Source organism: Mya arenaria, chromosome 12 (assembly GCF_026914265.1).
Source record: "Mya arenaria isolate MELC-2E11 chromosome 12, ASM2691426v1".
Taxonomy (NCBI): domain Eukaryota; kingdom Metazoa; phylum Mollusca; class Bivalvia; order Myida; family Myidae; genus Mya; species Mya arenaria.
In genome coordinates, this window is record NC_069133.1 from 56,729,022 (window position 1) to 56,756,264 (window position 27,243).

The following is a 27,243-nucleotide window of genomic DNA, read 5'->3' on the forward strand; positions in this document are numbered from 1 at the left end:
AACAAAAGAAATTATGGGATACAAGACGTTTTGTGGTCAGCAAGGAAAACCATGACATACCATACGTGGTGGCGGAAGCGAGGGAAACAATGGCATACCAGACATGATGGTAGAAGCAAAGGAAATCATGGTATACCAGACGTGTTGGCGGAAGTAGGAGAAACGATGGCAAACCAGACATGGTTGGGGAAACAAGTGAAACAACGGCATACTCGACTCGGTGGCGGAAGCAAAAGAAACCATGGCATACCAGACGTATTGGGGTCAGCAAGGGAAACAATGGCATACCAGACGTAGTAAGGTCAGCAAGGGAAAACATGGCATACAAGACGTGGTGGAGGAAGCACGGGGAACCATTGCATACCAGACGTATTTGGGGAAGGAAGGGAAACCGTGACATAACAGAAGTAGTGGAGGAAGCATGGAGAAACCTTTGCCCGCAAAACATGGATTTGGGAGCAAGGGAAACCGTGGCATACTTAACGTGGTGGAGGATGGGAAACCTTTGGCATACACGAAGAGGTGGATTAAACAAGGGAAACCATTGCAAACCAGACGTTGTGGAGAAAGCATGAGAACCTTTAGCATATCAGACATTGTTGGAGAAGTAAGGGAAAGGTTGGCATACCAGATGTGGTGGAGGAAGCAAGGGCACCTTTGGCATAATAGACGTGGTGAAGGAAACAAGAGAAACCATGGCTTACTGAACGTGTTTGGAGAGGCAGGAGAACCAATGGCATACCAGAGGTATTGGAAGAAGTAAAAGAACAATGGCATACCAGACGTGTTGGAGGAATCAAGGGAAATTTTGGCATACCAGATGTGGTGAAAAAAGCAAGGGAAACCAAGGCACACCAGACATCGTTGGGAAAGCCAGGGAAACCTTTGGCAAACCAGACGTGGTGGGGGAAGCAAGGCCGACAATGGCAAACCAGAAGTGGTGGAGGACGGAAAAGAAACTTTTGCAAATCAGACGTTGTGCTGGAAACAATTGAAGATTTGGCACACCAGACATGAATGAGAAAATATTGCATACCTGACATGGATGGGAAAGGAAGGGAAACCTCGTCACATGACACGTTTTGGTATAAGCAAGGGAAACCTTGGCACTCATGTTTTGGTTGTGGAATCTAGAGAACCTTTGGCACACCAGACCTGTGGGTAAAGCAATGGAATCCTTGGCACACAAAACGTGGTTGATAAGGCAAGGGAAAACTTGGTACAGAACACGTGGTAGGGAAAAACGCGAAACCTTGGCACACAATACGTTGTATGGAACACAGACGTGGTTGGGGATTAAAGAGAAACCTTGGCACAGTATTGGTTGTATTGATAGAAAGGGAACCCTTGGTACACAGACGTTGTAGGGAAAGAAAGAGAATACTTGGCACACAGATGTGGTTGGGAATTAAATATAAACCTTCGCACAGTATTCGTTGTAGTAAAAGAAAGGGAAATCTTGGTACACAAACATAGTAGGGAAAGAAAGTAAAACCTTGGCACACCTGTCGTGGTAGGGAAAGAAAGAAAGAAAATCCTTAATACACTAGACGTGGTAGGGAAAGAAAGGGTAACCTTGGTAAACTAGACATGGCAGGGAAAAAAGGGAATCATTGGTACACTAGACGTGGTAGGGAAAGAACAGGAAAACTTGTTACATTAACGCGGTGGATAAAGAAAGGGAAACCTTGGCACACCAGACGTGGTAGGGAAAGAATGGGAAATATTGGTTCACTAGACGTGGTATGGAAAGAACAGCAAACCTTGTTACACAATCGTGGTGTGTAAAGAAAGGGAAACCTTGACACATAAGACTTGGTAAGGAAAAGGGAAACCTTGGTCAGTAGACGTGGTAGGGAAAGAAAGGAAAACTAGACGTTGTATGGAAATAAAGAAAAACCTTGTTACACTAGACATGGAAGGGGAAATGAGGGAAACAATGGTTACATTTTACGTGGTAGGGAAAAAGGAAAGCCTTGGCATTTTAGACATGGTAGGAAAAGAAAGGGAAACCTTTGTACACTAGACGTGATAGAGACGGGAAGGAAAACTAGACGTGGTAGGAAAATAAAGAAAAACCTTGGTACACTAGACGTGGAAGGGAAAGAGTGGGAAACAAGGGTTACATTATACGTGGTAGGGTAAAAAGGAAAACCTTGGTATTTTAGAAGGGGTAGGTTAAGAAAGGGAAACCGTGTCACACAGACGTGGTAAGAAAAGAAAGGGAAAGATTGGTAAACAAGATGTTGAAAAAAAGAAAGGGACACCTTGGCGCACCAGACTCGCTGGGGAATGCAAGTGTTAATGAGTGCAAAGTGCAAAATCATGTGCCAGTATCCATCAGAGAAAGTGAACATATGTTTTCGGTATAATTATATATATATTTTAGATATATCTGTGATACTGCCATATACCCGTTGTTCTTACTAATTTATTGTGAATATTTAAATAATCAAAAATGTAGTTTCAGTTATGTTTAAATATGATATTCGTGGACAATTAACATACACACAGTGGTTTGATGATGAAAGCTTCATAAATGAGTTTAATTAGTCAAAATTATATTTTACACATACTTTAACATAAATTTCATCAATATAATTAATGGCCATAAATATAAAATGAGATATGACAACTTTAAAAGTACCATATACGTAAGGATTAATCGCATTTTTTGTTAATGCTTAATGAACAAATACAATATGAACGTGAAGTGCTATGTACACAAAGGACTAGGCGAGTGTAAATATTGTAATGTGAACCCAGAAAAATGGTTCATTCTGCAGTATAGGGCACAGATGAGCTTAAGCCATACCTTGAAAATACTTTCTCCTATGTCCATGTTTTTCGTTAGAACCAGCATAAAACAACAACACACAATAACTAAAACAACCACACATATGAATAAACGACCAAGGCTCCGTGTCAATTCCCGAACCATTGTCATTCTGGTATTACAGAGAATAAGCTCTGTCTCCAAAAGTAGTTGTCACGTATTGGCGTTTACCTGGTTATGGATTAGTTATTTATGATAAAATACAGGTGGCACCAATTTTAAGCCAGTTTGTGCAAATATGAATATAAAGATATACAGATTTATATGGATATAAAGGCAATATTTTGAACAGCACTTGCCTTCTTGCGTTTGAAGATGAATACCTTAAACAAAATATTGGGTTGAATATAGCATCCTTTCATAACTTAACTTTCAGACCTTTGAGTTTTATGAAGAATTTGCTTATTCATGTTATTCTTTAAACCTTTTTTGGCAGACACGTGTTGACTGACTCCGAGTGTTTTGGCTGTGATTTTTTTTCTTCAAATAGTTTACGTTTTCAAATCATTTGGAAGGAGAGAATAGCATATATACAAGTCGCTTTTATTTTTAATAATGTTTTTCTTTATTTGTTCCAAGTGTTAGTACAATGATGCTTTTTATTATGAAATTCACACAGTTTTAAACCTTTTATTTTATAAGGCAGACTGTGTGTGATGTTTTTGGTTTTTAACGATGACTGCATCGTATCTTTGAAAAGTATTTGCATTAGGTGCTCTGAATTGTTTCCCCCCGTCTGCAGAAAGAGTTGGGATCTCTAATCATTGAAGTACTTGGGGTTTACCTTTTCGTTTTTTATTATTATTTGTTTTATTGATAAGTTTCCTCAAGTTAATGCATACTTTGATAAGATTTACCTTTTGCGTTTTATCTTTATTAAGAATTGTTGGGATAAGAGTTAGGTTTGTGCACATAAACTGGTTTAAACCCCCAGTAAATTTACATTTTACTGACCGTTCCAAGCCGGTACTTAACAATTCTTGATAAACATACCAATTATTTATATATATATATATATAGTATTAATGCACTGTGCTGTTTGTAGAGTTTTGTGCTGTTCTATGTTTCTTGTTTGTGATGTTGTGTTCTATGTATTTGGCGTTTGCCCATTGCCACTAAACCGGGTTTATATTTAAACTTTTTGCTACTGAGCATGTTTCTGTAGCTTTTTGCATATATATTGCTTTTTGAGTTAAGACGAGTAAAATAAGTTTTGTCTGCAGGGTTTTGTTAGATCATGGATGAGACATTAAAAGTGATTTACTCGCGCATGAAGCGATATTTCCGGTTACTCATGTCGAGTAACCGAGGTTATCAACAAATGAAATGTTAGTTGTTATTAACCGAAGGTCAACGTAGGGTCAATTCGCATGACTTGTTCATTGCTCTTCTAAATTTATATTGGTCAAGTTAATTCTCGCTTCACAAGTATTAATCCTTTGTGGAAATGCTTTCTTTCGAATCAAGCCATCGTCAATACAAGGTGTGTTAAAAGTTATGGAATTAATTTCACCGGCATTTAAAAAAATGATAATTTATATAACAACTAGTTGATATAAATTATATTTCTATGTCAAAATTAATATTATAAGTGATATGTCAGTATCAGCAAAATATTTATCGGCTTCACATTATTATTGGTTTTCATATGTGTAACACGTCCTTATTGTCTATTCTTCGTAATGGGAATATATAAGGCGTTAAGTTGCGGGTTCGTTTTATTCTTTTTATTAAACAGCTATTAGCTATTACGAAAACTCGTGCACTGAAAGAACAAGTTCAAATATATTTAACATAGCAATATAAATCAATAGTCAATCGCAATAATTCCAAAAGATACAATACAAAGCGATTGTCCGTTAATAACACATAATCAATCGCATATAACATAAAACAATACAAACTTGATACAACGAAATATATTACATGACAAACAGTAAACATTACATGACAATTATACATAAATGTCTTACCAGTATGTGGTACTGAGCACATATATTGAATTCTCTCTCACAGGTGCGTAGTTGATAAATGTTATTTTACTAAATTTGAAATGTTAGTAACACCTTCTCCGTTCAGCTCCAAAATGTAATTGAATTAAAAACTTGTCACAAAAGCACGATTCAATAAAAGCGGCAATAATTATCGGCCAATGGAAAACGAATATCCAAAACCATACCAAGCGCTGAAGTTCAATCTTGAGGTCATACATGTAAATATATAGGAAAATGAAAGTAAAGAAAGTAGTCCCCCATTACGCGATCTCCTAAACCGTGAAATGTTAGTTTTAAGTCGTCATCACCATACTAATAATAATGATCATAATAATAAATGACCCTGTTACATACTCCGCCACTTCGAAAAATGACGTCTCGTCATCGTCTGTCAACATGTATATATATGTATATATTAATAAATACATATTCTGTACACTATATAAATTTATGTTCCTATCTACGTTTACTATGAACACAAAGTAACCTTAAACAGCATACCAGCTAGTCATAAACACTACATAAATGCAATCCTTACTCATAACTACTTTCTCAAAATATGACTTCATAACTACTGCTCCCCTACTTTGAAAATATTGTGACCTCACAATTAACCACAAAAAATGAAAAGTAAAAAAAAATAAATAGTTTTTTAAAAGAATAAAATAGCAATCCGACGTTTTCACATCAAATATGTACCAAAAACAATTAATACATGTGAAATACAATTATAAAAGATAAAAAATAAAATAAAAAATATATTGATCATATTAGTTCATTATAGTTTTAATGATTTTGTGTACCACATCACTATCTAGCTCATTGAATATTCCAGAGGATATCAAAGTATTCAATGTATCTAATTTCGTGTCTCTAGGTCTCGTAACCATCTGATACATGTGATAATCCCCATATTTATCTGGCGGCTTCTTCCCTCTCGAAGATCTCCTGAACTTGTTTCGGCTCTATTTTTCTCTCTTCCCTACCTAAATCTGATTGTTCCGTGTTACTTACATCTGTTGCCCTCGTCCTATCCACTGCCTCTCCATGTTCATCTTTTTGTTAAGTCTCAATTTCGACGACTTCTTCTCTGACGTCATCATTTACTCCCCCATCTTCAACCTTACCATTAACCGGGTTCTCACTTGGAGTACGTTCCTCTATTACAACTTCTTCTACTCTCTCTCTAGCAATATTCTCCGTAATATTGTTCCTATGATGCGCATCATTGGTTTCTTTTTCTACTTCCGTAATCTTGTCAGAAATCCTATGGGCGTCCCCGAGTCCATGTGTACATGCTACACAATCCTCATCTGACTCATCTTCATCCTCAATGAAGTTATCTCTCCTTTCTTCCACTTGCACTTTCTCGACTTCCTTGTTTCCCATTTCAAAGCCAAAAATTCCCATTTAAATGCTGAATAATTTTTCTCTGACTTAGATAAAGATCTGCTTGCAAAAGTTACTGGTTTCTTGTCTTGATACAATACAGCCCCTAACCCCTTTCCAGACGCATCTGTATGTAATTAAAATTGTCGTGTAAAATCGGGGTAGCTCAATACTGGGGGTCGTGTCAGTATCTTCTTAAGATTTTCAAATACCCCTTGCTCTGTTTCCGTCCATACCCAATCTTTCTGTTCTGTCTGCTTTCCTTTCTTCTTCTTACTCTGACCAGGGAGTAAATCTTGCAGTAATTTTGGTAATTTTAGAAAAATCCTTTACAAAACGGCGGTAATACCCTGCAAAGGCAATAAATGACCTGAACTCGTCAGTATTTTGTGGAGTCGGCCATTTCTCAATTTTCTCAATTTACTAGGGTCTGTTTCTATTCCCTCTTCACTTACAACATGTCCTAGAAAGCTCAATTTCTCGTCAATAAAAAAACATTTCTCAGGTGATAATTTTAAATTGTTTTCTTTCAACCTAGTCAAAACTTTGTTCAATCTATCCAAGTGTTCCTCAAATGTATCCGCAAAAATGATCAAGTCATCTAAGTAGGCTACACATATGGTCATATTTTAATCTCCTAAGCAATATTCGACTAGACGCTGATAGGTTGCAGGACAATTCGACAAACCAAAAGGCATACGGACATACTCATAAAAACCCAAGGTTTCCTACAGTGAAAGCAGTCCTTTCTTTATGTGTTTCCTCTACTTCAACCTGGTGATACCCAGCCTTCATATCTATTGTTGAAAAATATTTGCTACCAGCCAAGCAATCAAAAATTTCTTCTATCCTAGGTAATGCGTAGGCGTCTTTAGTACTACGTTGATTTAACATCCTATAATTTACACACACACGCAATTTTCCATTTTTCTTCCTAACCAGTAAAACGTTACTTGCCCATGGCGATTTAGATTTTGTTATTATACCTGCCTCTAAAAGCTGTTTCAAATGTTGCCTAACTTCTTCAATCATTCCAGGTGGAATACGCCTATGTGGTTGATTAAATGTTACCTGACCATCTGGTAATAAATCTATCCTATGTTTAATTCTTGTACAATGCCCAATATCTATATCTGAAACTGAGAAAATGTCATTGTGGGTTTGCAACAAATCATCAATTTGTTTTTTTTTTCTGTTCAGGGTTCAACTTATTGCTTCTATCTACATGTATAAGCTTCATATCTTCTTGTGCTTGTTCTTTGTTGATAATATCCTCTATGTTTCCTTCAATGACTACTGGCTGCAGTTCACAGAGTATTGCCTTTGGTGCTATTTCAACAGTATTCTTTGTCAAATTTGAAACATTGACCATAACCTGTAAATTCTTTCCCGGTTTAAAGGTCAATATTGTAGGTGTTAATTCTATGTAGGCTGGTAAATTAGAATCTTCAGTCTCATGAATAATAGCATATGTTTGAACACCGTTAAGCTCTTTGTCTGTATGACCAACAATGTTCCTAGTTGCATTAGGACCTAAAACTATCTTGTCAGCTTCTGCACACCTAATTAGCGCAATCCTATTCTTGTTTCTCTTTAATTCCTTTTCCCTAATGTGTAACATTCTGAAAGATAAATACCATGGATTGTGCAATCCTGCTCTTTGCAAGTATTGTTCCCCAAAATTATCTTTACACTCAGAAAGAAGCTCATTAATAATATTTGTTCCTAAAATAATAGGCATACTTTCAGAAAACTTTGTATCAGGAGTGATTAAAAATAAGCATGCATATACTGATGATTTTGGAAGACCTTTTGTGATTTCAAGCTCTGCCTCAATATAGCCTAAATATGGAAGTGCTTGTCCATCTGCACACTCAATTTTCATGATATCACTAAGAGGTTGAATTGTCTTAGAGTTCAAGTTATTCTTGTAATAGGACTCTGATATCACACTCACACAACTACCTGTGTCCAGCAATGCTGATGTTTCCTGCTCTCCTTCGACCCTTCAACAGAGGCACTTACACTTTTTGGCAGTTTATTTTGATGTGTTCTTCCTTCCCACAATTGTAACATGTTGGCCGAAAATTGTTCATCCCCCTTGGCCCTCTTGTCCCATACCTACCTCTGCCTTCATACTCACCCCTACCTCTAGCATGACCACCGAATTCACCTCTTCCCCTAAAATTTCCACTGAACTCACCTCTACCCCTACCTATATTATCAAAACCTCTTGAAAACCCAGTACGACCTCTTCAGTCCCTCTATACCCTCCATAAGTTGTAAAATAACATCCAACATTATTTGATTCATTCTTCTCACTCTCTAACTTACTGATACGTTCACTAAACTGCTGAAACATAACCTTAACTTCTCCAAGTTCAGATTCTCAAAATTTGCAGCACCACAATGTTTGCTATTATTTGACTCTGATGGTTTAATATATGCTTCCATCTTCCTAAGTTCTACCTTGAAACTGTCATAATCCTGAATGGTGTCAAATTTGTAGCCAGCCATTTGTTTTAACTCTCTATTCAGACCCTTATAAAGAACTCTCTTTAACATATCTTTGTTACCTCTAGGAATGACCTCTAACTTAACAGCAAGCTCATACAAATCTTCTACCCTGGCTGAATATGCAGATACATCTTCTTTAACCTTCTGTTCAACAGAGTAAAACTTCTGCATGACAATCTCAGGTGTCTCAATACTCCCAAATTCACTTTCCAGTTTCCGTATGGCTGCATTAAGTGTTAACCCAGTTCCAGCTCTCCTTAAATGATCACTTACTTTTCCCCTTAGTGCTCTCCTAACTCCATAGAGTATCTGATCCTCCGTGAAGTTATTATCAATGATCAGACTATCTATTTCATATTTGAATGCTGGCCAACTAACATCCCCCTTACTAGCTTCGCCAAAGAATGCTGGTAACTTTGGAAAATGATAATTATGTTCAGCCGTATCTGATTCAGGCACCTGCCTTTGCTGCTGTGTTTCAGCTTTTTCTTTTATACTAAATTTACCAAACATCTCCATAAATTTAATCAAATCTTGTGGATTTTCAACCTTTGGCTGAACTGGTAAAGCATGAAATGCTTTCAATAGCTTCTCATCCTCCTCTGATCTATGACTACTATTCAATATACCATCACCCCCACCCTTATTTTCAATGTCCATTTCATCTTCCAGTAACTCTAATGACTTTGCCATGTTGACAATCTTTAATTATACCCCTATAATCCAAAGGTATTTATATCACACTTTTCAAATTCAAATTAAAAATAAATAAATAAAATGTCAATCAGCTGTATAATTTACAACCTCTGTACATGTATACACTTTCCAATAAGCTATGTTCATGTAATTCCATACAATATCAAGTAAAATTGCTCAATTCAATTTAAAACAACAACAACATCTCAATGTGGCACCCATTTGCCTAATAATGAATCCACCAGTTATTAATCACCTTTTTTAAAAAATACACAAATATGTCTCTTACTAAATGAATATCAAAATTCCAATGACCACCAAATATCATCATCAAATGGCAATGCATCCAGTATCCATCAACAACTTCTCATGTACCCACAGTACCAATCTATCAACTTCACATAAGTTTAATCAATGTCTATCATAAACCCTAAACTTTCTAGCACTCACCGTCAAACCATTTGCTATCAATTAATCAATCAGAGTATTGTTTGAGCAAAGTAATTCAATTAATGATCAATTAATATATCTCTTCAAGTCTAAGTCTTATAACTAACTATACTTTTCTCCAAACTCAACATAAAAATTAAAGAACCTTCAATATTATTTTTTTTTACAAAATCACAATAGTAAACTTTTTTAGAATACCAAAATAATTCAAGTCTAGTCTAAGAAATTAAATAAAATAAGTTCAAGTATTATCAATAAGGCCAAAACTTAAATAAATTAAACTAATGTTTCACTCAATATACTTTCAAACAATATCAGCTACAACAAAAGTTATTACCAAAAATAATTTTCATCAAAATTAATCAATCAAAATAATCACCACAATATACTACACAAGTAATTGCTGTATTGCATAAATAAATGAAAACATCAAAGCATATGAATGCTAGTCTCTGATCAAAATCACTCTACTAGTGTTTGTAAACATTGACATGTATATACAAGGTAGAATTGAATGAGGTCATCACATTCATATAGGCCCCATTCATACAACTGTTTAAATCACTAATAATACACAAATGAATTGCTTCTAGATCAATGAAGACTTAATCTACAATTTCTTGTAGTGAATACACGAAGCTATGAACCAAAACCGTGAGAAAGCAGCCATCAACACTAGTCTATACTATACTAATATATCCACTTGTAAACAAACTGAACTATTGATCTGGTTTTCCGGTTTTAAATTACTATAAATAAACTAGGTCAACTAAAGATAACCTTCTGAGCTAATATTATAGTCTTGTTAAGTCAGATAACGTCCAACTTCCAATGAAATGTCCTCGTAATGTAAACTCGTAGGAAAACAATCAAGACCTCTCATGTGTATAAAGGTCAGCGGTTAACCGGACAGAAAGTAGTTCCCAACTGTCAAACTGAATACTACATCAACAAATAGTGTAAACACTCAGACAACCGTATTTAAACCTTTGAATATATGCAGGATTCACTAAATCAAAGCTTAATGATATATTGGTAGTATTCCTTAATTACAAATCCGAATACACGTGTGAATTAATTTTAGCATCAACACGGACCACTTCAAACATAACAAATGGAGTGAAAAAATGACTTCGATTTGTGACGTTCCAAATATCTTTCATAGTATTTTTTTTACATTTTGGAAATAGAACGTTATTCTCAATTAGGTAAAAGAGATAGTAAGAATGAGAAATTTTTTAAAACTGTAGAGAATTACGGAGTTATAAAAGATGCCCTTAACCATAAGGTGAAATCATGCAAGTGAAATTTTCTCGCTTTTACAATATATCTCACAATGAAATATGACGGAACAAAATTGCAGCCAACAATATTATGATAAGAAGGTTAAGTTGCGGGTTCGTTTTATTCTTTTTATTAAACAGCTATTAGCTATTACGAAAACTCATGCACTGAAAGAACAAGTTCAAATATATTCAACATAGCAATAATAAATCAATAGTCAATCGCAATAATTCCAAAAGATACAATACAAAGCGATTGTCCGTTAATAACACATAATCAATCACATATAACATAAAACAATACAAACTTGATACAACGAAATATATTACATGACAAACAGTAAACATTACATGACAATTATACATAAATGTCTTACCAGTATGTGGTACTGAGCACATATATTGAATTCTCTCTCACAGGTGCGTAGTTGATAAATGTTATTTTACTAAATTTGAAATGTTAGTAACACCTTCTCCGTGGTGTTTCCGCTGAGGACCCTGTTACATATGTCTAGTCATGATCGATATTTGCTCAGCTGACAGAGCGCACGTGTTCCCGGTATAATACGTAACTATACCTTGGTTTGCTATTGTAAAGCTGTATCTAAAACAGAATGGTAATGATAGCTCCCGCATAATTATCTGAGCTGAGAGGACGCGTTCTGTTATTCGGGTTTTTGTTTTCAATACTTGACTTCAATATACATCTTTTCAGCTCAGGGGAAATTAAAATTTATAGCTGTGTGGGAGTAGTATAGTTATTATGCACTAGTGATTTAGTGGTTCCGGGTCTTGTCATAAAATAAATATTTACTATAAGAACTGTAAGTGATATAAGCTGTGGTTAAATAGACTTACTCGCTAATGGTTAATAATGCTGTCATTTCCTTGTATACTTTTCTTTTTCCATTTATTGACATGTCTGAGACAGATCTGAAGTCGCGAAACCATACACGAGGTGCGGACGGCCAAGCGCGCCAGATTCGAGACGGCCACGCCGGTAACAGGGACACAGTCCACGTGCACACAGGTGAACACCATGAACGCACCGCCTGCCAGCCACGTGGCTCAGCCGTCAGGAGCACCGACAAGCGCCGCGACATTTAGTGCCACATCATACAGCGACGCGCTTCCCATGAGGTATTCGGACGTGCAGGCCGCCCAAAGCCAGAGCCCGGAGTTTACCACTCCCTTGGTGAATCAGGCACATTGTGAGCAAGGTATAACCCCAATAGTTAATGTACCCTTAGAGCAGGATGCAACCATGTATATGTCGCCAAGCATACACAGCCATTTGGGAGACTCAGTGTCGGCTTCCATTAAATCTAAGATTATATCTGGTAGCTATGTCGATTTTGCTCAATAATTAGACCAAGAAAACCCCGTAAGCGCTCAAGATGATGTGAAACAATGATCAATAGGCCCGAACGGCGAAATTGCGCTTAGAGCCAAACCAAATACGTCCAAAATATCACACATTGAACAATGGACCGACGCTTTTTTGTTTATAGCTCTCGATGAAGTCAATATGTATGACCCTAAGAATAACTTAAATTGTATATTGAGTATCACCCCAGACATCTTTACATCAGTGTTATATTAAAGTCTTTAAATACAAATATGTTAAAGCTGCACTCTCAACAGATTGAACGTTTTGACAACTTTGTATTTTTTGTTTTGGAACGAGCCAATTTATCCTAAAATGCATGAAAACCAGTATTATAAGACTGCTGACAAGAAACAGAGCGCAGATTTTCATATTAAAGTTCAAAATTTGATGTTTTATGTATTTTTCTTAATCCGTGAGTAACGCTTTTAGCCATAAAACATTAATTTTCGATCGGAAATACGAAAATCTGCGATCTGATCTTATAGCTATAGCTAATAGCTATACTAAATACACCCATTTATTTTTCATTTGGACTGGAAACCCTTTATTTGGGTTAGTCATAGGTTGTATGTACTACTTGTATAATACTTGGCATTAGTAGTATTCTAAACACTTTCTACATTTGGTAAGGAGCTATACTATAAGATTATGTTTACAACAAAATTAAATAAAACTATGATAAAAGCACTGCATATAACCAGATCAAATGAGACTATTTTATCTTGCTTTTACATGACTAAATCAATATTGTGGAGTACATTTGCATAAAGTGTAAAATTATCGTTTGATGCTAAAAATCATTGAAGAAAATCAAAAATATTGTGCGTCAGTAATTCGAATAATAAATGCATAAATGAATGAATTTTTAATTCTATTGATATACTTGTTAATACTGCGATAAAAATATACTTGTTTGTAGTTTACTTCTCCGCTATTTGTATATGTACGCCACTCTATTCTATGAATTTGATCACGTGTCATTTACGCCTTTTTCAAATGGGTTTTGTGTATTTTATTTTCTTGAATAAATATTTTTTTATTCCTTCTGTTCATGGTCAGTATTCAAAAGACATATGGTTAAATTCCTCGAAAGTTTCATTAAAGGTGCTATGTTTTTGGTAATTATAAGTATAAGTGTTATTATATTTACTGACTGTTGGACGAAATATTAGTTATTGTACTAAGAAAGTTTTTGTCTGCATCAACTATATTATACGATATTAATAATATAATATAATATAATATAATGAGCTTCATCGCCGATGTCTCATTTACAGGTATTACATTTCCTTTGACTAGTGCCAATATTTGTGCACCTTCCTGATTTAGCGTGATAATTGGGACCCTTAAAGAAGGATTTAGTTTCATATGGTAAGGTTCCAATTAAAACTGGTCTTGATAAATTTGTAATTGCATCTTGACTGAATTATTAATAGATGCTTGCCAAGTTCGCTTATATTAAATCAAACAATGTTTGTTTATCTTTGGAGTTTGTGACATCCTTGCGATATCCCATACAAATGAATTAAAATCCATAGAAATTGGACATGGTTTTGCCATAGGTTTGTAATTAAATGTGTGTTGATAGGTACAGCTGCACTCTCACAGATTAATGGTTTTGATCACTATTGTTTGTCTTGGAATGAACCATTTTTTTGCGTTAATGTCTGGAACCAGTAATAAAACACTGCTGACAAAAGATCAGATCACATATTTTCACATGTACGTTTTAAGATAGATGTGTAATGACTTTACCAACGCTCTCAAAAAAAAAGAGTTTTCCGGCAGTTATCCAAACAATTTGGATATATTGTTCAGTGAGTTATCTTATATGATTTATATTATAACTTGCCTTACTATGATACCGTGCTATAATCTGGTGATACGCAATGATACCATTAGTATTTCAGTTCATACTAAAATATGTTAGTTATACAATTTTCTGAAGGTCGGTCGCTATATTGATTACTTGTATGTGTTAATTATGTATATGTAACACAGACAACTGTCAATATTACGTATACTTATATCCGTTGTTTTGTTCTATTGTTGGTGGAACTTGAAATAAATGGAAGGTCTTCTCTGAGCATGATATTTCCCAGGTAGAACCAGTTGTTGTCCGCAGGAGGGGTGTTCAACTGGAGCTCAATGTGAGGGCGGATCCCGCGTCGCCCCTCGTCACTAAACAACGCGTACACTACCTGCTGGTCGGTATTCATCAGCCGCCTGCTTAGGAAATAATCCACGGCCTTTTTCAGCTGAGTTTCGTATCGAGAAATGATATCCCTATTTGCAAACACCAGACCTCCGCCGACCCAAACTAGATTGTTACGGAATATATCTGTCACTGACATAGCCATGTTTGTATTCGCATGGATGACATTCATAGCTACACGACTTTCGTTGTAGCCTATCGGCCTTCTTAGTGAAAAATAGTTGGTTGACTTTCTATCTCTGAAGTAACCAACGTCCAACCACATAACATAATTCGTCTTGAACACGTCGTCGCGAGAAGCACGGGATATGACATCATATTTTGCGAGCTGTGCGCATGCGTATTCGGGTAAAACTGTATTAGGATAGTGTTTAGGATATCCTTTTTGGGAAAATACTTTAGATATATTGCTTCGCAGCTGAAAAGCCCAAGACGAGTTTCTTTTGATGAGATGAATCCGTGTTGTGGTGACTGTTTCATTTCTGATGTTCTTCATTAAATTATAAAACTTCTGTGAATCGGTGTATACTATTAACGGGTTAAGCAGATATCTGAATATTTTGCACCAACTGAGGTAGGTCTCAGTAGAGAAATGTTTAGCAGACCCTTTCCTAAATGTTCCAAGATCGAAATACGCCGTGACAACGGTGACGTCATGCTCACTGCTAGAGGTAACGTTCTCTATCAAACTCTGTCGATGAATCTGTTTCCTGTCCCCATGTGGTGTTATATCTGTGGACGTCCTGAATTTTGATGCTTCACTGACGGTGTTGTCTGTATAATGAAGAACACGTCCAAACTGAAGAATATACAACAACATAAAAACAACTACACAATGTAGTGTGTACAAAATGTGCATGCAAAAATCCATGCATATAAAGTAATTGCAGGCCTTAAAACACTTATCATAAAACACAGTGGCTATCTCTTATCCTTATTAAATACGAGTTCTGTTAACTGTTTGCAGACTTTTGAAGCTGAAGCTTCTATAATATTTTGTTTATACAATGGTTCTGTGTTGTTTAGGAATACATCACATATATTATATATTATATAAAACATGAATCTTATTACGTTAACCAGTTAGTATGTTACTTATTAAGTGGAAATATGCTAATGTCATAGGGTGTAACTTTTATATTCAATAAAAGTGTTTCAAATATTTTATCGTATTTTTTTAAACTACCCTCATTCTCAATTATTTCTCCGCCCCGTAAATTATCAGGGTTTGGTTACTTATACATGTAGCGAGGTGTAGTTTGTTAGATATCGAGTTATAGTGTCTGTTAACCTGAAACTAATACGTCAGTGTTACATATTAACCAATCAACTGATATCTATTTTCACTTTCAAGTCCACGAATTATGCACAAGTCAATTGTAACCACGCCCCCCCCCATGTCTTGGGGGATACTGGGGATGGCCGGGGAAATAGGCCGTGTTTTAACCTTCCAGGTGGCCCCGAAGTGCCGGGTGAATGCGGTGGTTTTGTCTTCGCGCCAAAAATCGGGGAATGGGCCTTACCTCGGGTCCCTGGGAAGCGGGGGCATTTGGCGGGGATTTTACCAGCAGTTCGCCTCCGCTGGACGGAGATTTTACCTGGGCTTGGCTGGACCGGAAGTCAAAATCACCGCTATTCCCCGGACCAGGGGGGGGGGGGGTGTGTGGCTACAACTGACTGGAGCATTACCACGCACTACGCCATTTTTATAGTGTGCTTTCAATTTCCATTTATGCAGATACTTATTATTTAGATTACTGCAGGTAATTCATTAAATCCCGTTATTATAATCTGTTCTCTTTGTATTGATCTATTGTCTTATAGGTTTGTGTATGTCGTGAGATATTTACATTGCAATGTATTGTGTAATGATCGCGCCATTGTTTACCTTACCTGAAATTGTGTGCAAGTATTTGCACATGTTCCATGTTATATTATATGCTATAATATATATGCATTGTTTTTGAAGATAGACATGACGTAGATGATATAGATACTTTCTATATTTTAAACGATTAGTACGAATCCACAAGTTTATCTGTTCCCGAATCTACCGCCCATTTGGAGGTCAGAGGTGACCCGGCAACACAAACCATAACTTTGTGACCTGTTAGCGCCTGAATCTGGAATGCATTTATAGCTAAGAGGTAACAAGAATCTTATTACGTTAACCAGTAAAAATGTTACGTATTTAGTGGAATTCTCAAAACATAACTAGATAACCTGTAAATGTTGTACAGCTAAGGTAATAGGTGGCAGTTCTTGACACTTTCAAGCCTGCTTTTAGTCTTATGTTATTTATCTTACCAAAACAGTAACGCGAATATTAACTAGATAGCAAGATAATTATCGCGAAAATTAAGTCGTTAAAACGAAACGATTCGCGAACGTTAACAGGTTAAGGCATCTATACTGGCTTGAAAACGAACACGCAGCATTCAGCTTTACAAGCCCTCTTACGTTGATGTGTATGGAAGGGACTACTTCCTTTTTGCCGGAGCGATGGGTATAAAAAAATGGGCACCACTGAACCATGAAAGTGGAAACCAGCAAAGATTGTCATTATTTGCTCATTTGAAGCGCGTGCAGGCCGGCAAACAAATTGTACATGTTTTGGGCGGTGTTTGACCTCCGTTAACCAATGAAAATCAACACGGAAACACCCGAGGTATATGTACGTTTTAGATACGAACTTCCATGTATGGATATGCGTTTAAAATAGTACTGCATTTGATAGGAAAGCATGTTTCACTACTGTGCAATACAGCATGTAGCAAACTGTTTTTGTCAATGAAGCAGTTAATACATCCGACAAGTCACTAAGTAACGCTGAGACTAAATACACATAGAATGAACTTTGAATATATTAATCCGCATTTCACGCTACAATGAAGATTTCAAGTGGGCATTAGACGCCATTTTGTTTTATTTGGATCTGAGACAAATAACAAATCATACTCCCAGTAAGCGGAACAAATAAGTCTGATTAAAATTTGTAAAAGTGAGTTTGTATGAGATGCATGTTTTTATTTTTTATTGAATTACATATATTTTGAAAACCATTTCACTAGAATCTTCATGCTTTATCTATCTTTGGAAAATTTCCAATCGAGGTACGGGTTTACCATATTTACGAAAACTTGTTCCAGGAGCATTCGCACGATATTGAATGGGTACCAATTATCCGATATCCGTTTTCCAACACGCTTCTTACACAATGTAAATATTGCCATTTAAACTTTTATTTTACAGATTTTTCTCATTTGTTGTTTGATAGCATCAGTGGAAACGGTTTATTATCGGTTTTACAACGTTTGTTTGTGATATTACGCTGCTAAAATGTTTAACTAGATCATAAAGAAGGTGAAATAATTGTTGATGTTATGCCAACGGCTGCGGCAATTTTGAATATTCTAAACGATTTGCATTATGACACATAAAACACAAAAATAAATACACCAGTTCGGCCGTATTTTCTAAATATGTGAGTCACAATTATGTTCTTAATTTAAGATTGAACGAATCAGTGAATGACATAAATGATCTTTAATTGGGCTAGTTGCCATTTTAATAGCATGGGTAACATAAATACATATACACGTATGCCGTTTTTTGTATATATACGTGTCTTACACTGATCTTATATAAACAACTTATGCATCAGTCAACTGTAACCACGCCCCCCCCTCCCCGGGGAATAGCGGGGACTTTAACTTTCCGTCCAGCCAATCCCGGGTAAAATCCCTGCCCTGCGGAATCAAACTGCTGGTAAAATCCCCCCTAAAAATGCCCACGCACCCCAGCCCAGGGATATCCTAGGTCAGGCTATGTTTTTACCTTCCAGATGGCCTCGCAGTGCATCGTGAATGCAGTGGTTTTGATTTCGTGCCGAAAATAGCGGGACGGCCTCGCAGTGTTGCATCGCCATCTGGAAGGTAAAAACACGGCCCATTTCCCCTGCTATTCCCGGAATATTTCCGGACCTGGGGGGGGGGGCGGGGCGTGGTAAGAATTCACTGGTTCACTGGTGCATCACTGACCTTTGTATTGTATATAAGGGCTTTAATGATTGTAATTTTTTGTTAGTATTTGGTTGTTTTTGGAATTACCGAAAGCACTCTCCCTACCCTGCCCCATCCTCCCACGCACACAATAGTCATTACATTCAGTGAGTAAGCCTCACTTTAAATTTCCACCAACATTTCGCTTTCGCTGCCAACACAATGAGTTTATAGTTTCTGAAAGTTCACAGCACATGGTTAAGTTCTTTGTGGAAAATTCCCCAAAATGTCACTAGATATTTTAAACCACCAAAAATAAATATCATACTTTTACGCTACATTGTATTGAACAAACGCATGACATAAAGGATCAGGGTTCACAATAGTGTAAAATGTCAGCTGTTTTTCCTGAAACAAACAGATGCAATATATAAATGATTCAATGTTTGCCTCAACAAGTAAACATATACAGTAAAACTGCGGTCATTCGAACATGCAGTCGTTCGGAAACCCGCGGTCATTCGTGGGTTTGAATCTTTAAGTTTATCTTTCTATTTTGTTTCATTCCTAAATGACTCTGTTTCATGCCGGTTGTGCATGATTTCTGGTCGCGGCCATGAGATTATATCTGGTCGCGGCCATGAGATTATATCTGGTCGCGGCCATGAGATTATATCTGGTCGCGGCCATGAGATTATATCTGGTCGTGGCCATGAGATTATTTCTGGTCGCGGCCATGAGATTGTATCTGGTCGCGGCCATGAGATTATATCTGGTCGCGGCCATGAGATTATATCATTTTCTAATGAAACAACAACCTCTTCGTGTTTGTCTGTTTTGTGAAACTATTGTCTTTGCTCTTTTATTTGAGCATTACACTAGGAACTAATTATATAAGCAGTAAAACAAAACTACATTAATGATGAAGATTGGTGATTTATCTAGTGTATATTTGATTTCAGCTTATGGCAACAAAATGTTGTGATCTTTGACTGCGTTCTTATTTGATAAGAAATCAGGTTCATACTTTAATGGCCGAGAATGTTTTATGGTTTAAAAACTGTGTATAAAACAGTCTCAGATAATATTGGATAAAACCCCAAATGTCCACTCAGTGCTTATTAAAAAGAAATGTATGGAAATGTCCAACAGTATCACTGACTTGATATCTTTTTTGTATATGCTATATAGGCGCTAAATTTAGAATATACTTTCAGCTCTGTTGAATGTTGATTGTAATTGCAATTTATCATTTCTTTTATCATCCTGTGGGTTGAACTATTATGTGAGGGTTATGAGTAGACATTTGTGAGGGTTAGGAGTAGACATTATGTGAGGGTTAGGAGTAGACATTTGTGAGGACATTTGTGAGGGTTAGGAGTAGACATTTGTGAGGGTTAGGAGTAGACATTTGTGAGGGTTAGGAGTAGACATAATGTGAGGGTTAGGAGTAAACATTTGTGAGGGTTAGGAGTAGATATTTGTGAGGGTTAGGAGTAGACATTTGTGTGTAATAACGCCTTGATAAGTCTAAACTTCTCAAACATTCTGGGTCTTTAAGAAAGTCGCATGATAGGTAAATTTAACTATTTCCATGCTTTATTCAGAATATACTTCAGTTGTGTTGCATATTTGTTATTGCGATAAATCCATTTTTTTCATACTTGGGGTTAAATGATGTCAACAATGTTAAGAGAGGTCATTTAGATATACATTTACTTCATAATATGATAAAATAACATTACTAAAACATATTGGGTCTTTAAAAGTCTAGAAAACTTTAACATGAGCTTTTTCATACAATTTTATTTCCCACCAGTTGTAAAAAATAAACGGTGATCTAAATGTGTAAAGAATACATGTTTACATGCATAATTAACTGTCAAATGTCTTAAACCGATTTCTTTTAGTATAAACCTGATTTTATCAAACCGGTTTTAAATATGAATGAATTGATTTTGATTATTAAACATGATGTTTGTTAAGTTCATTTGTCATTTCAAACACAAAGGTGTTTTAAAAGTTTATAGATATCCTTGTTTAGATAATTCTGTAATGAAAGCAGTCTTTGTATTTGCCCTTAAAACATTAACAACACATTTTTTCATATTTATCAATTTGCAACAGGTATTTGGGGGTGATTTTCTTTTTGTTCCAAACAAATAAGAATATATTCTGTATTCTCACTGAGGTGTTTTTCATTTTCAAACATCAATCACTTCATCTGATAGACTATAAAACGTGTTGCCTGGTTTATCTATATTGACCGGTCTGTTTCCCCGTGTTTGGTATCAGTGTGGTATGATATGATATTGTTTGTACATATAAACTTCTATATTCATACAACAATAAGCATGGAATCATATCACGCAATCAAATTGCATGTTATCGAAAATATTGACGAAAGCATTTGTCAAATTCTCGGTTTTGCATGTACCAATTTCAACCGTAGCTTTTATGAATTTGTGCAAAGAAGAAGACACAAAAGATGCAATAACACACCCATGTAATTGTAAGTAACCTTGGCAAACCAGACGTGGAGGGAAAAGCAATAGTAACCTTGGCAAACCAAACATTGTGGGAAAAGCAATAGTAACCTTGGCAAACCAAACATTGCGGGAAAAGCAATAGTAACCTTGGCAAACCAAACATTGCGGGAAAAGCAATAGTAGCCTTGTCACACCAGACGTGGAGGGAAAAGCAATAGTAACCTTGGCAAACCAAACATTGCGGGAAAAGCAATAGTAGCCTTGTCACACCAGACGTGAAGGGGAAAGCAATAGTAACCTTGGCAAACCAAACATTGCGGGAAAAGCAATAGTAGCCTTGTCACACCAGACGTGGTGGGGAAAGCAATAGTAACCTTGGCAAACCAAACATTGCGGGAAAAGCAATAGTAGCCTTGTCACACCAGACGTGGAGGGGAAAGCTTCTGTTACCGTGGCACACCAGACATGTAGGGGAAAGAAATAGTAACATTGGCAAACCAGACACGGCGGGAAAGAAAAAGTAACCTTGGCAAACCAGACGTGGAGGGGAAAGCAATAGTAACCTTGGAACACCAGACATGGAAGGGAAAGCAACAGTAACCTTGGCACACCAGACGTGGAGGGGAAAGCAAGAGAAACCTTGGCAAACCAGACGTGGAGCAAACCAGACGTGAGGGGGGAATCAATATTAACCTTATCACACCAGACGAGGAGGGGAAATCAATAGTAACCTTGGCACAACAGACGTGGTGGGGAAAGCAATAGTCATCTTGGCACACAAGACATGGAGGGGAAAGCAAGAAAAAACATTGGCACATCAGGATTTGTGGTGAAAGCAAGAGTATCCTTGGCACACCAGATGTGGTAGGGAAAGCAAGAGCAACTTTGGCACACCAGACATGGTGGTGAAAGCAAGAGAATCCTTGGTACACAAAACTGGTGGGGTAAGCATTAAAACATGGGCATACCAGACGTGGTGGTGGAAGCAAGAGAAACATTTGCACATTAAACGTGGCGGTGGAGCAAGGGAAACATTGACACACAGCCGTGGCGGGGAAAGCAAGAGAAGCATTGGCACACCAGATGTGGTGGAGAAAGCATTTCCACACAAGACGAGGCGGGGAGAGCAAGGGAAACCATGACATACAAGACGTGGTGGGGAAGAAAGAGAAACCATGGCATATCAGACATTGTGCGGAAAACATGTGCTACCATGGCAATCCAGACGTGGTTGAGGAAGCAAGAGAAACTTTGGCATAGCAGACGTGGTGGAGGAAGCAATGGAAACTTTGGCATACCAGACGTGATGGGGAAGCAAGGGAAACATGGCATAACACTTTGTGGTAGAAGCAAAGGAATCAATGGCATACCAGACGTAATGGTGGGAAATAATGGAAACATTGGCATAACAGACGTGGTGGGGTAAGCATAAGAAACATTGGCACATGAGACGTGGTGGAGGAAGCAAGGGAATAATTGGCACACCAGACGTGGCGGGGAGAGCAATAGTAACCTTGGCAAACCAGACGTGGAGGGGAAAGCAATAGTTACCTTGGCAAACCAGACGTGGAGGGGAAAGAAATGGTGACCTTGGCAAAGCAGACGTGGAGCGGAAAGCAATGGTAACCTTGGCACACCATACGTGGAGGGGAAAGCAAAAGTAACCTTAGCAAACCAGACGTTGAAGGGAAAGCAAAAGTTACCTTTGCAAACCAGACGTGGAGGGGAAAGCAATGGTAACCATGGCAAACCAGCCGTGGAAGAGAAAGCAATAGTAACCTTGGCAAACCAGACGTGGAGGGGAAAGAAATAGTAACCTTGGCACACCAGACGTAGAGGGGAAAGCAATAGAAACCTTGGCACAACGGACGTGGAGGGGAAAGCAATAGTAACCTTTGCACACCAGACGTGGAGGGGGAAAGCAATAGTAACCTTGGCACACTAGACGTGGAGCAAACCAGACGTGTAGGTGAAAACAAGGGAAACATTGGCATACCAGACGTGGTGGTGAAAGCAATAGTACCCTTGGCACACCAGACGTGGAGGAGAAAGCAAGGGAAACATTGGCATACCAGACATGTCGTTGGATGGAAGAGAAAGATTGCATGCCAGACGTGTTTGTGGACGCAAGAGTAACGTTGGCACACCAGATGTATTTGGGGAAGCAAGGGGAACCTTAGTACACCAGATGTGGAGGGGAAAGAAAGGTTTACCTTGTCACACCAGACGTGGTAGGGAAAGAACGGGAACTCTTGGTACACCAGACGTGGTGGGGAATGCAAGAGAAACCTTGTTTTTGAGTGCACGTTGCCAAACCACAGGTGTCAGTATCAGTTAGATTTTGGTATAATTATTACCATAACTTTAATGTACATGTATTTAATTCAATAAAAAACTGTAATAAGTATGTACGAAAAAGTCATTTATGACATATATGTATATAAATGCCCACCATATATATGAGTGGTACTGGCGCATACCAGTTGCTCTTACAAAGGAATGTTCGGTTATATTTTAATATGATAGTTCGTGGACAATTAACATACCTTGAAAATACTTTTTCCTAAGTCCATGTTTTTTGTGAGAACCAGCATACAACAACAACACACAGCAACTAATACAACCACACATATGAATATTCGACCAAGGCTCCGTATCAGTTCTCGTGCCATTGTCATCCTGGTATAAGAGATAATAAGCGTTGTCGACAGATGTAGTTGTCACGTATTGGCGTTTACCTGGTTATCGATGAATTATTTATGATCAAATACAGAAGGCAATATTTAGTTATTATTTTTCTGTTTATAATAGATACCTCTGTCAGTGTTGAGTGAAAACCTTCAGAATTAGGTATAATGTACAGATTATATCGAGATCATGTATAAAACATTAAAAGGAATTTACTCGCGCATGTAGAGATACCGACAGCAAACTGTAGAACGAATGTTTTGAACTGTATACACAACTAGACACTACTACTACTACCACTACTACTACTACTACTACTACTACTACTACTACTACTACTACTACTACTACTACTACTACTACTACTACCGCCGCCGCCGCCGCCGCCGCCGCCGCCGCCGCCGCCGCCGCCGCCACTACTACTACTACCTTCGCCATGAATCAACGTTGCCGCTTTTTATAACTTTATCAGATTTAAATATCTCTGGCGATGCCGCCATGTATCAGCGTTGCCGCTTTTTATAACTTTATCACATTTAAATATCTCTGGCGATGCCGCCATGTATCAGCGTTGCCTCTTTTTATAACTTTATCACATAGAAATATCTCTGGCGATGCCTCCATGTATCAGCGTTGCAGCTTTTTATAACTTTATCACATTGGAATATCTCTGGCGATGCCGCCATGTATCAGTGTTGCCGCTTTTTATAACTTTATCACATTTAAATATAACTGGCGATGCCGCCATGTATCAGTGTTGCCGCTTTTTATAACTTTATCACATTTAAATATATCTGGCGATTACGCCATGTATCAGTGTTGCCGCTTTTTATAGATTTATCACATTTAAATATATCTGGCGATTACGCCATGTATCAGCGATGTCGTTTTTTTACCTTTATTACATATGAGTACGTATATATGTGAAATGGAGACCATGAATCAGCATTTTCTTAAAACTTTATAACATACATTTATCTCTGGCGATGCCCACGTAAACATGCAATTTGAATTAAAATTAAACTTGTACGTTTTATCCTAAATCATGGGAAGCAACAATAATACTCACACATAATATGATCTTTAGATTATCTACCAATATTGCAAGCATTCTTAAATGCCAAATACACCTCTGTTGTTTTTACCATATAACCCAATATATTATTACTTTCTGGCAAATCAATCATGTTTACCTAAAATAAATTTATTTCAAAATAAAAAAAAAAATCGATTTTGACAAGTCTTCCAACGGAGACCGAGTAAAAATTAACTACACGTATAACTTTATATAATCATCATAAAGCTAGCGGCAAAATAGATCCACTTTCCCGTGCCATGATTCATAAACATGCATATATATACCTCTACCAAAATGGTTTCCAAAACTAGAAGTAAATCTGACAATTTGGCCGATGCAAAACACTGAATCCCTGAACAACAATGTTCATTGTTTGAAATGAAACGTCACTCACAATCATCGCAGCAAACACATCGCCTCTTTTTTTTCCTTCATTACCATCGTTCCTTGATACAACAACATCATTGAAAGTTTTCAATGAATATGAATAAATATTGACCTTTATAAATGGGATTTTCTATTAATTACTACGTGGTTTCAAATAACCCAACCCAAATGCGTTAACCACGATACAGGTAATACAATAAAGATAGTACGTTTCTTTTGTGCATCTTACAAGGGTTAGCATATATTACGTTGACGTTAACAAACAATACATCGAACTAAATGGATATGTTTTCAACTCGAGCGGTGAATGTGAAAAGGTTCTTAGTGACATTAAATAAAGAAGAAGGAAAGAACCTTTTCGCTTTCACTCCTCGAACTATTACAATCACCAAATACATTAAGAGCATTTGCAGGCGACACTCCCCGACTACCAACTTCCCCCAGCAGCCTACAGTCAAGTTGACATCGAATATAGCTATTGCCGATGGAACGTCGAAGTAAACGTAAAATGATCGACCACTGTAAGATAAACTTCACGTCGTACACCGCCCTTGTTTACATTCTTTATGGTGACGTTTCAATATCGAACGCCTCTTCTACAAGTCGATTAAGTATATTACAGAACTCCAACTGGATAATCGATAACCGAATCAGTGAAACATTCCAAAAGCAATTATTCCACATGGTGTTCACCCCATATGCGTAAACCCTCTTACCTCTGTTGATTTTGTACACCATGTTCCAACCTTTCCTTATGACTCTGAGTTATGGAAGTCTGATCAAAATCCGATGAACATAAAGTTGATATATTTTCAACTATTTGTAGCAAAGACAATACATAAAATATTCCCACGTTCACGCTCAGCTATAGTCATGCCAGTGCTGGGTTTATGCTGATTCTATGCAGAGCTTATGATGGGTCTATGCTGGGCTTATGCTAGGACTATGCTAGGTGTATGCTGGTTCTGTGCTGTGCCTATGCTAGGTTTATGCTGGTTATATGCTGGGCTTATGCTGGGTCTATGCTGGGCCTATGCTGAGACTATGCTAGGGTAATGCTGGGACTATGCTGGGTTTGCAACGAAAGTGTTTCGAAATTGATTGTAGAAAACTTATGCTTTTACATAACATTTCTATGAATGATATACGTTCTCCGTTCTTCATGTTCGAAGTTAAATAGCATTGTGTGTCTGTTACCCTTTCCTTTTCTTCTCCTCACGGTTTGCTTTGTATATGTATTAAGCAGATACAATAGTTACCTTCTGTTGTATTGAGTTACCCATAGAACACACCTCATGAAGTGCTCGTGTAGCACTATATACCTATTAAATGCCTAAATTACTTCGCCTCGGTGGACAGTATTTACCTCAGGTCGACGATAGGCACTATCACCCTCAAGGCAGTCAATATTTATTTTATTATATAATACCTCATTTTTGTCTACAATGGTTAAATCCCATTACCCGAAAAAGAGATATTTTGACTATCAAAATCATTTTTAACCTTTTTGACACGTGACCGAGCGAAAAATCATTATAAGTTCATGTGACCGCAGTGATGTTATATAAGGGCAAATAACTGCTTCAATATTTAAGCTAAATTACGACGTGATTGCCTACCTTACACATACAGCAGTGACGTCACTACTCAGCAACTGTCAGCAAGTAAAAATGGAATTTTGTTCTAGATATAATTATTTTGTTATGTATATTGTGTTTACCTTGTTAAACCTGTTTAATTAAATGAAAAAAAAAACATTTTAAAACTTTTTATGTACTTTATCTTTTTCGGTATACGCCACGGGTGACATTCTGCCCTCGGGTTGATAAT

The 27,243-nt window shown here is 37.1% G+C and overlaps 1 protein-coding gene across 1 annotated transcript; it reads right to left on the bottom strand.

Annotated features, from left to right (window-relative positions):
- Positions 1-13,699: 13,699 nt before the first annotated feature.
- LOC128210185 (uncharacterized) lies at positions 13,700-23,920 on the bottom strand. Its single transcript, XM_052914363.1, has 2 exons — positions 23,807-23,920; positions 13,700-15,569 (listed from the first exon to the last, which is right to left on the bottom strand). The coding sequence occupies exons 1-2, from the start codon at positions 23,852-23,854 to the stop codon at positions 14,580-14,582; spliced, it is 1,038 nt and encodes a 345-aa protein (XP_052770323.1). The 5' UTR covers positions 23,855-23,920; the 3' UTR covers positions 13,700-14,579.
- Positions 23,921-27,243: the final 3,323 nt, after the last annotated feature.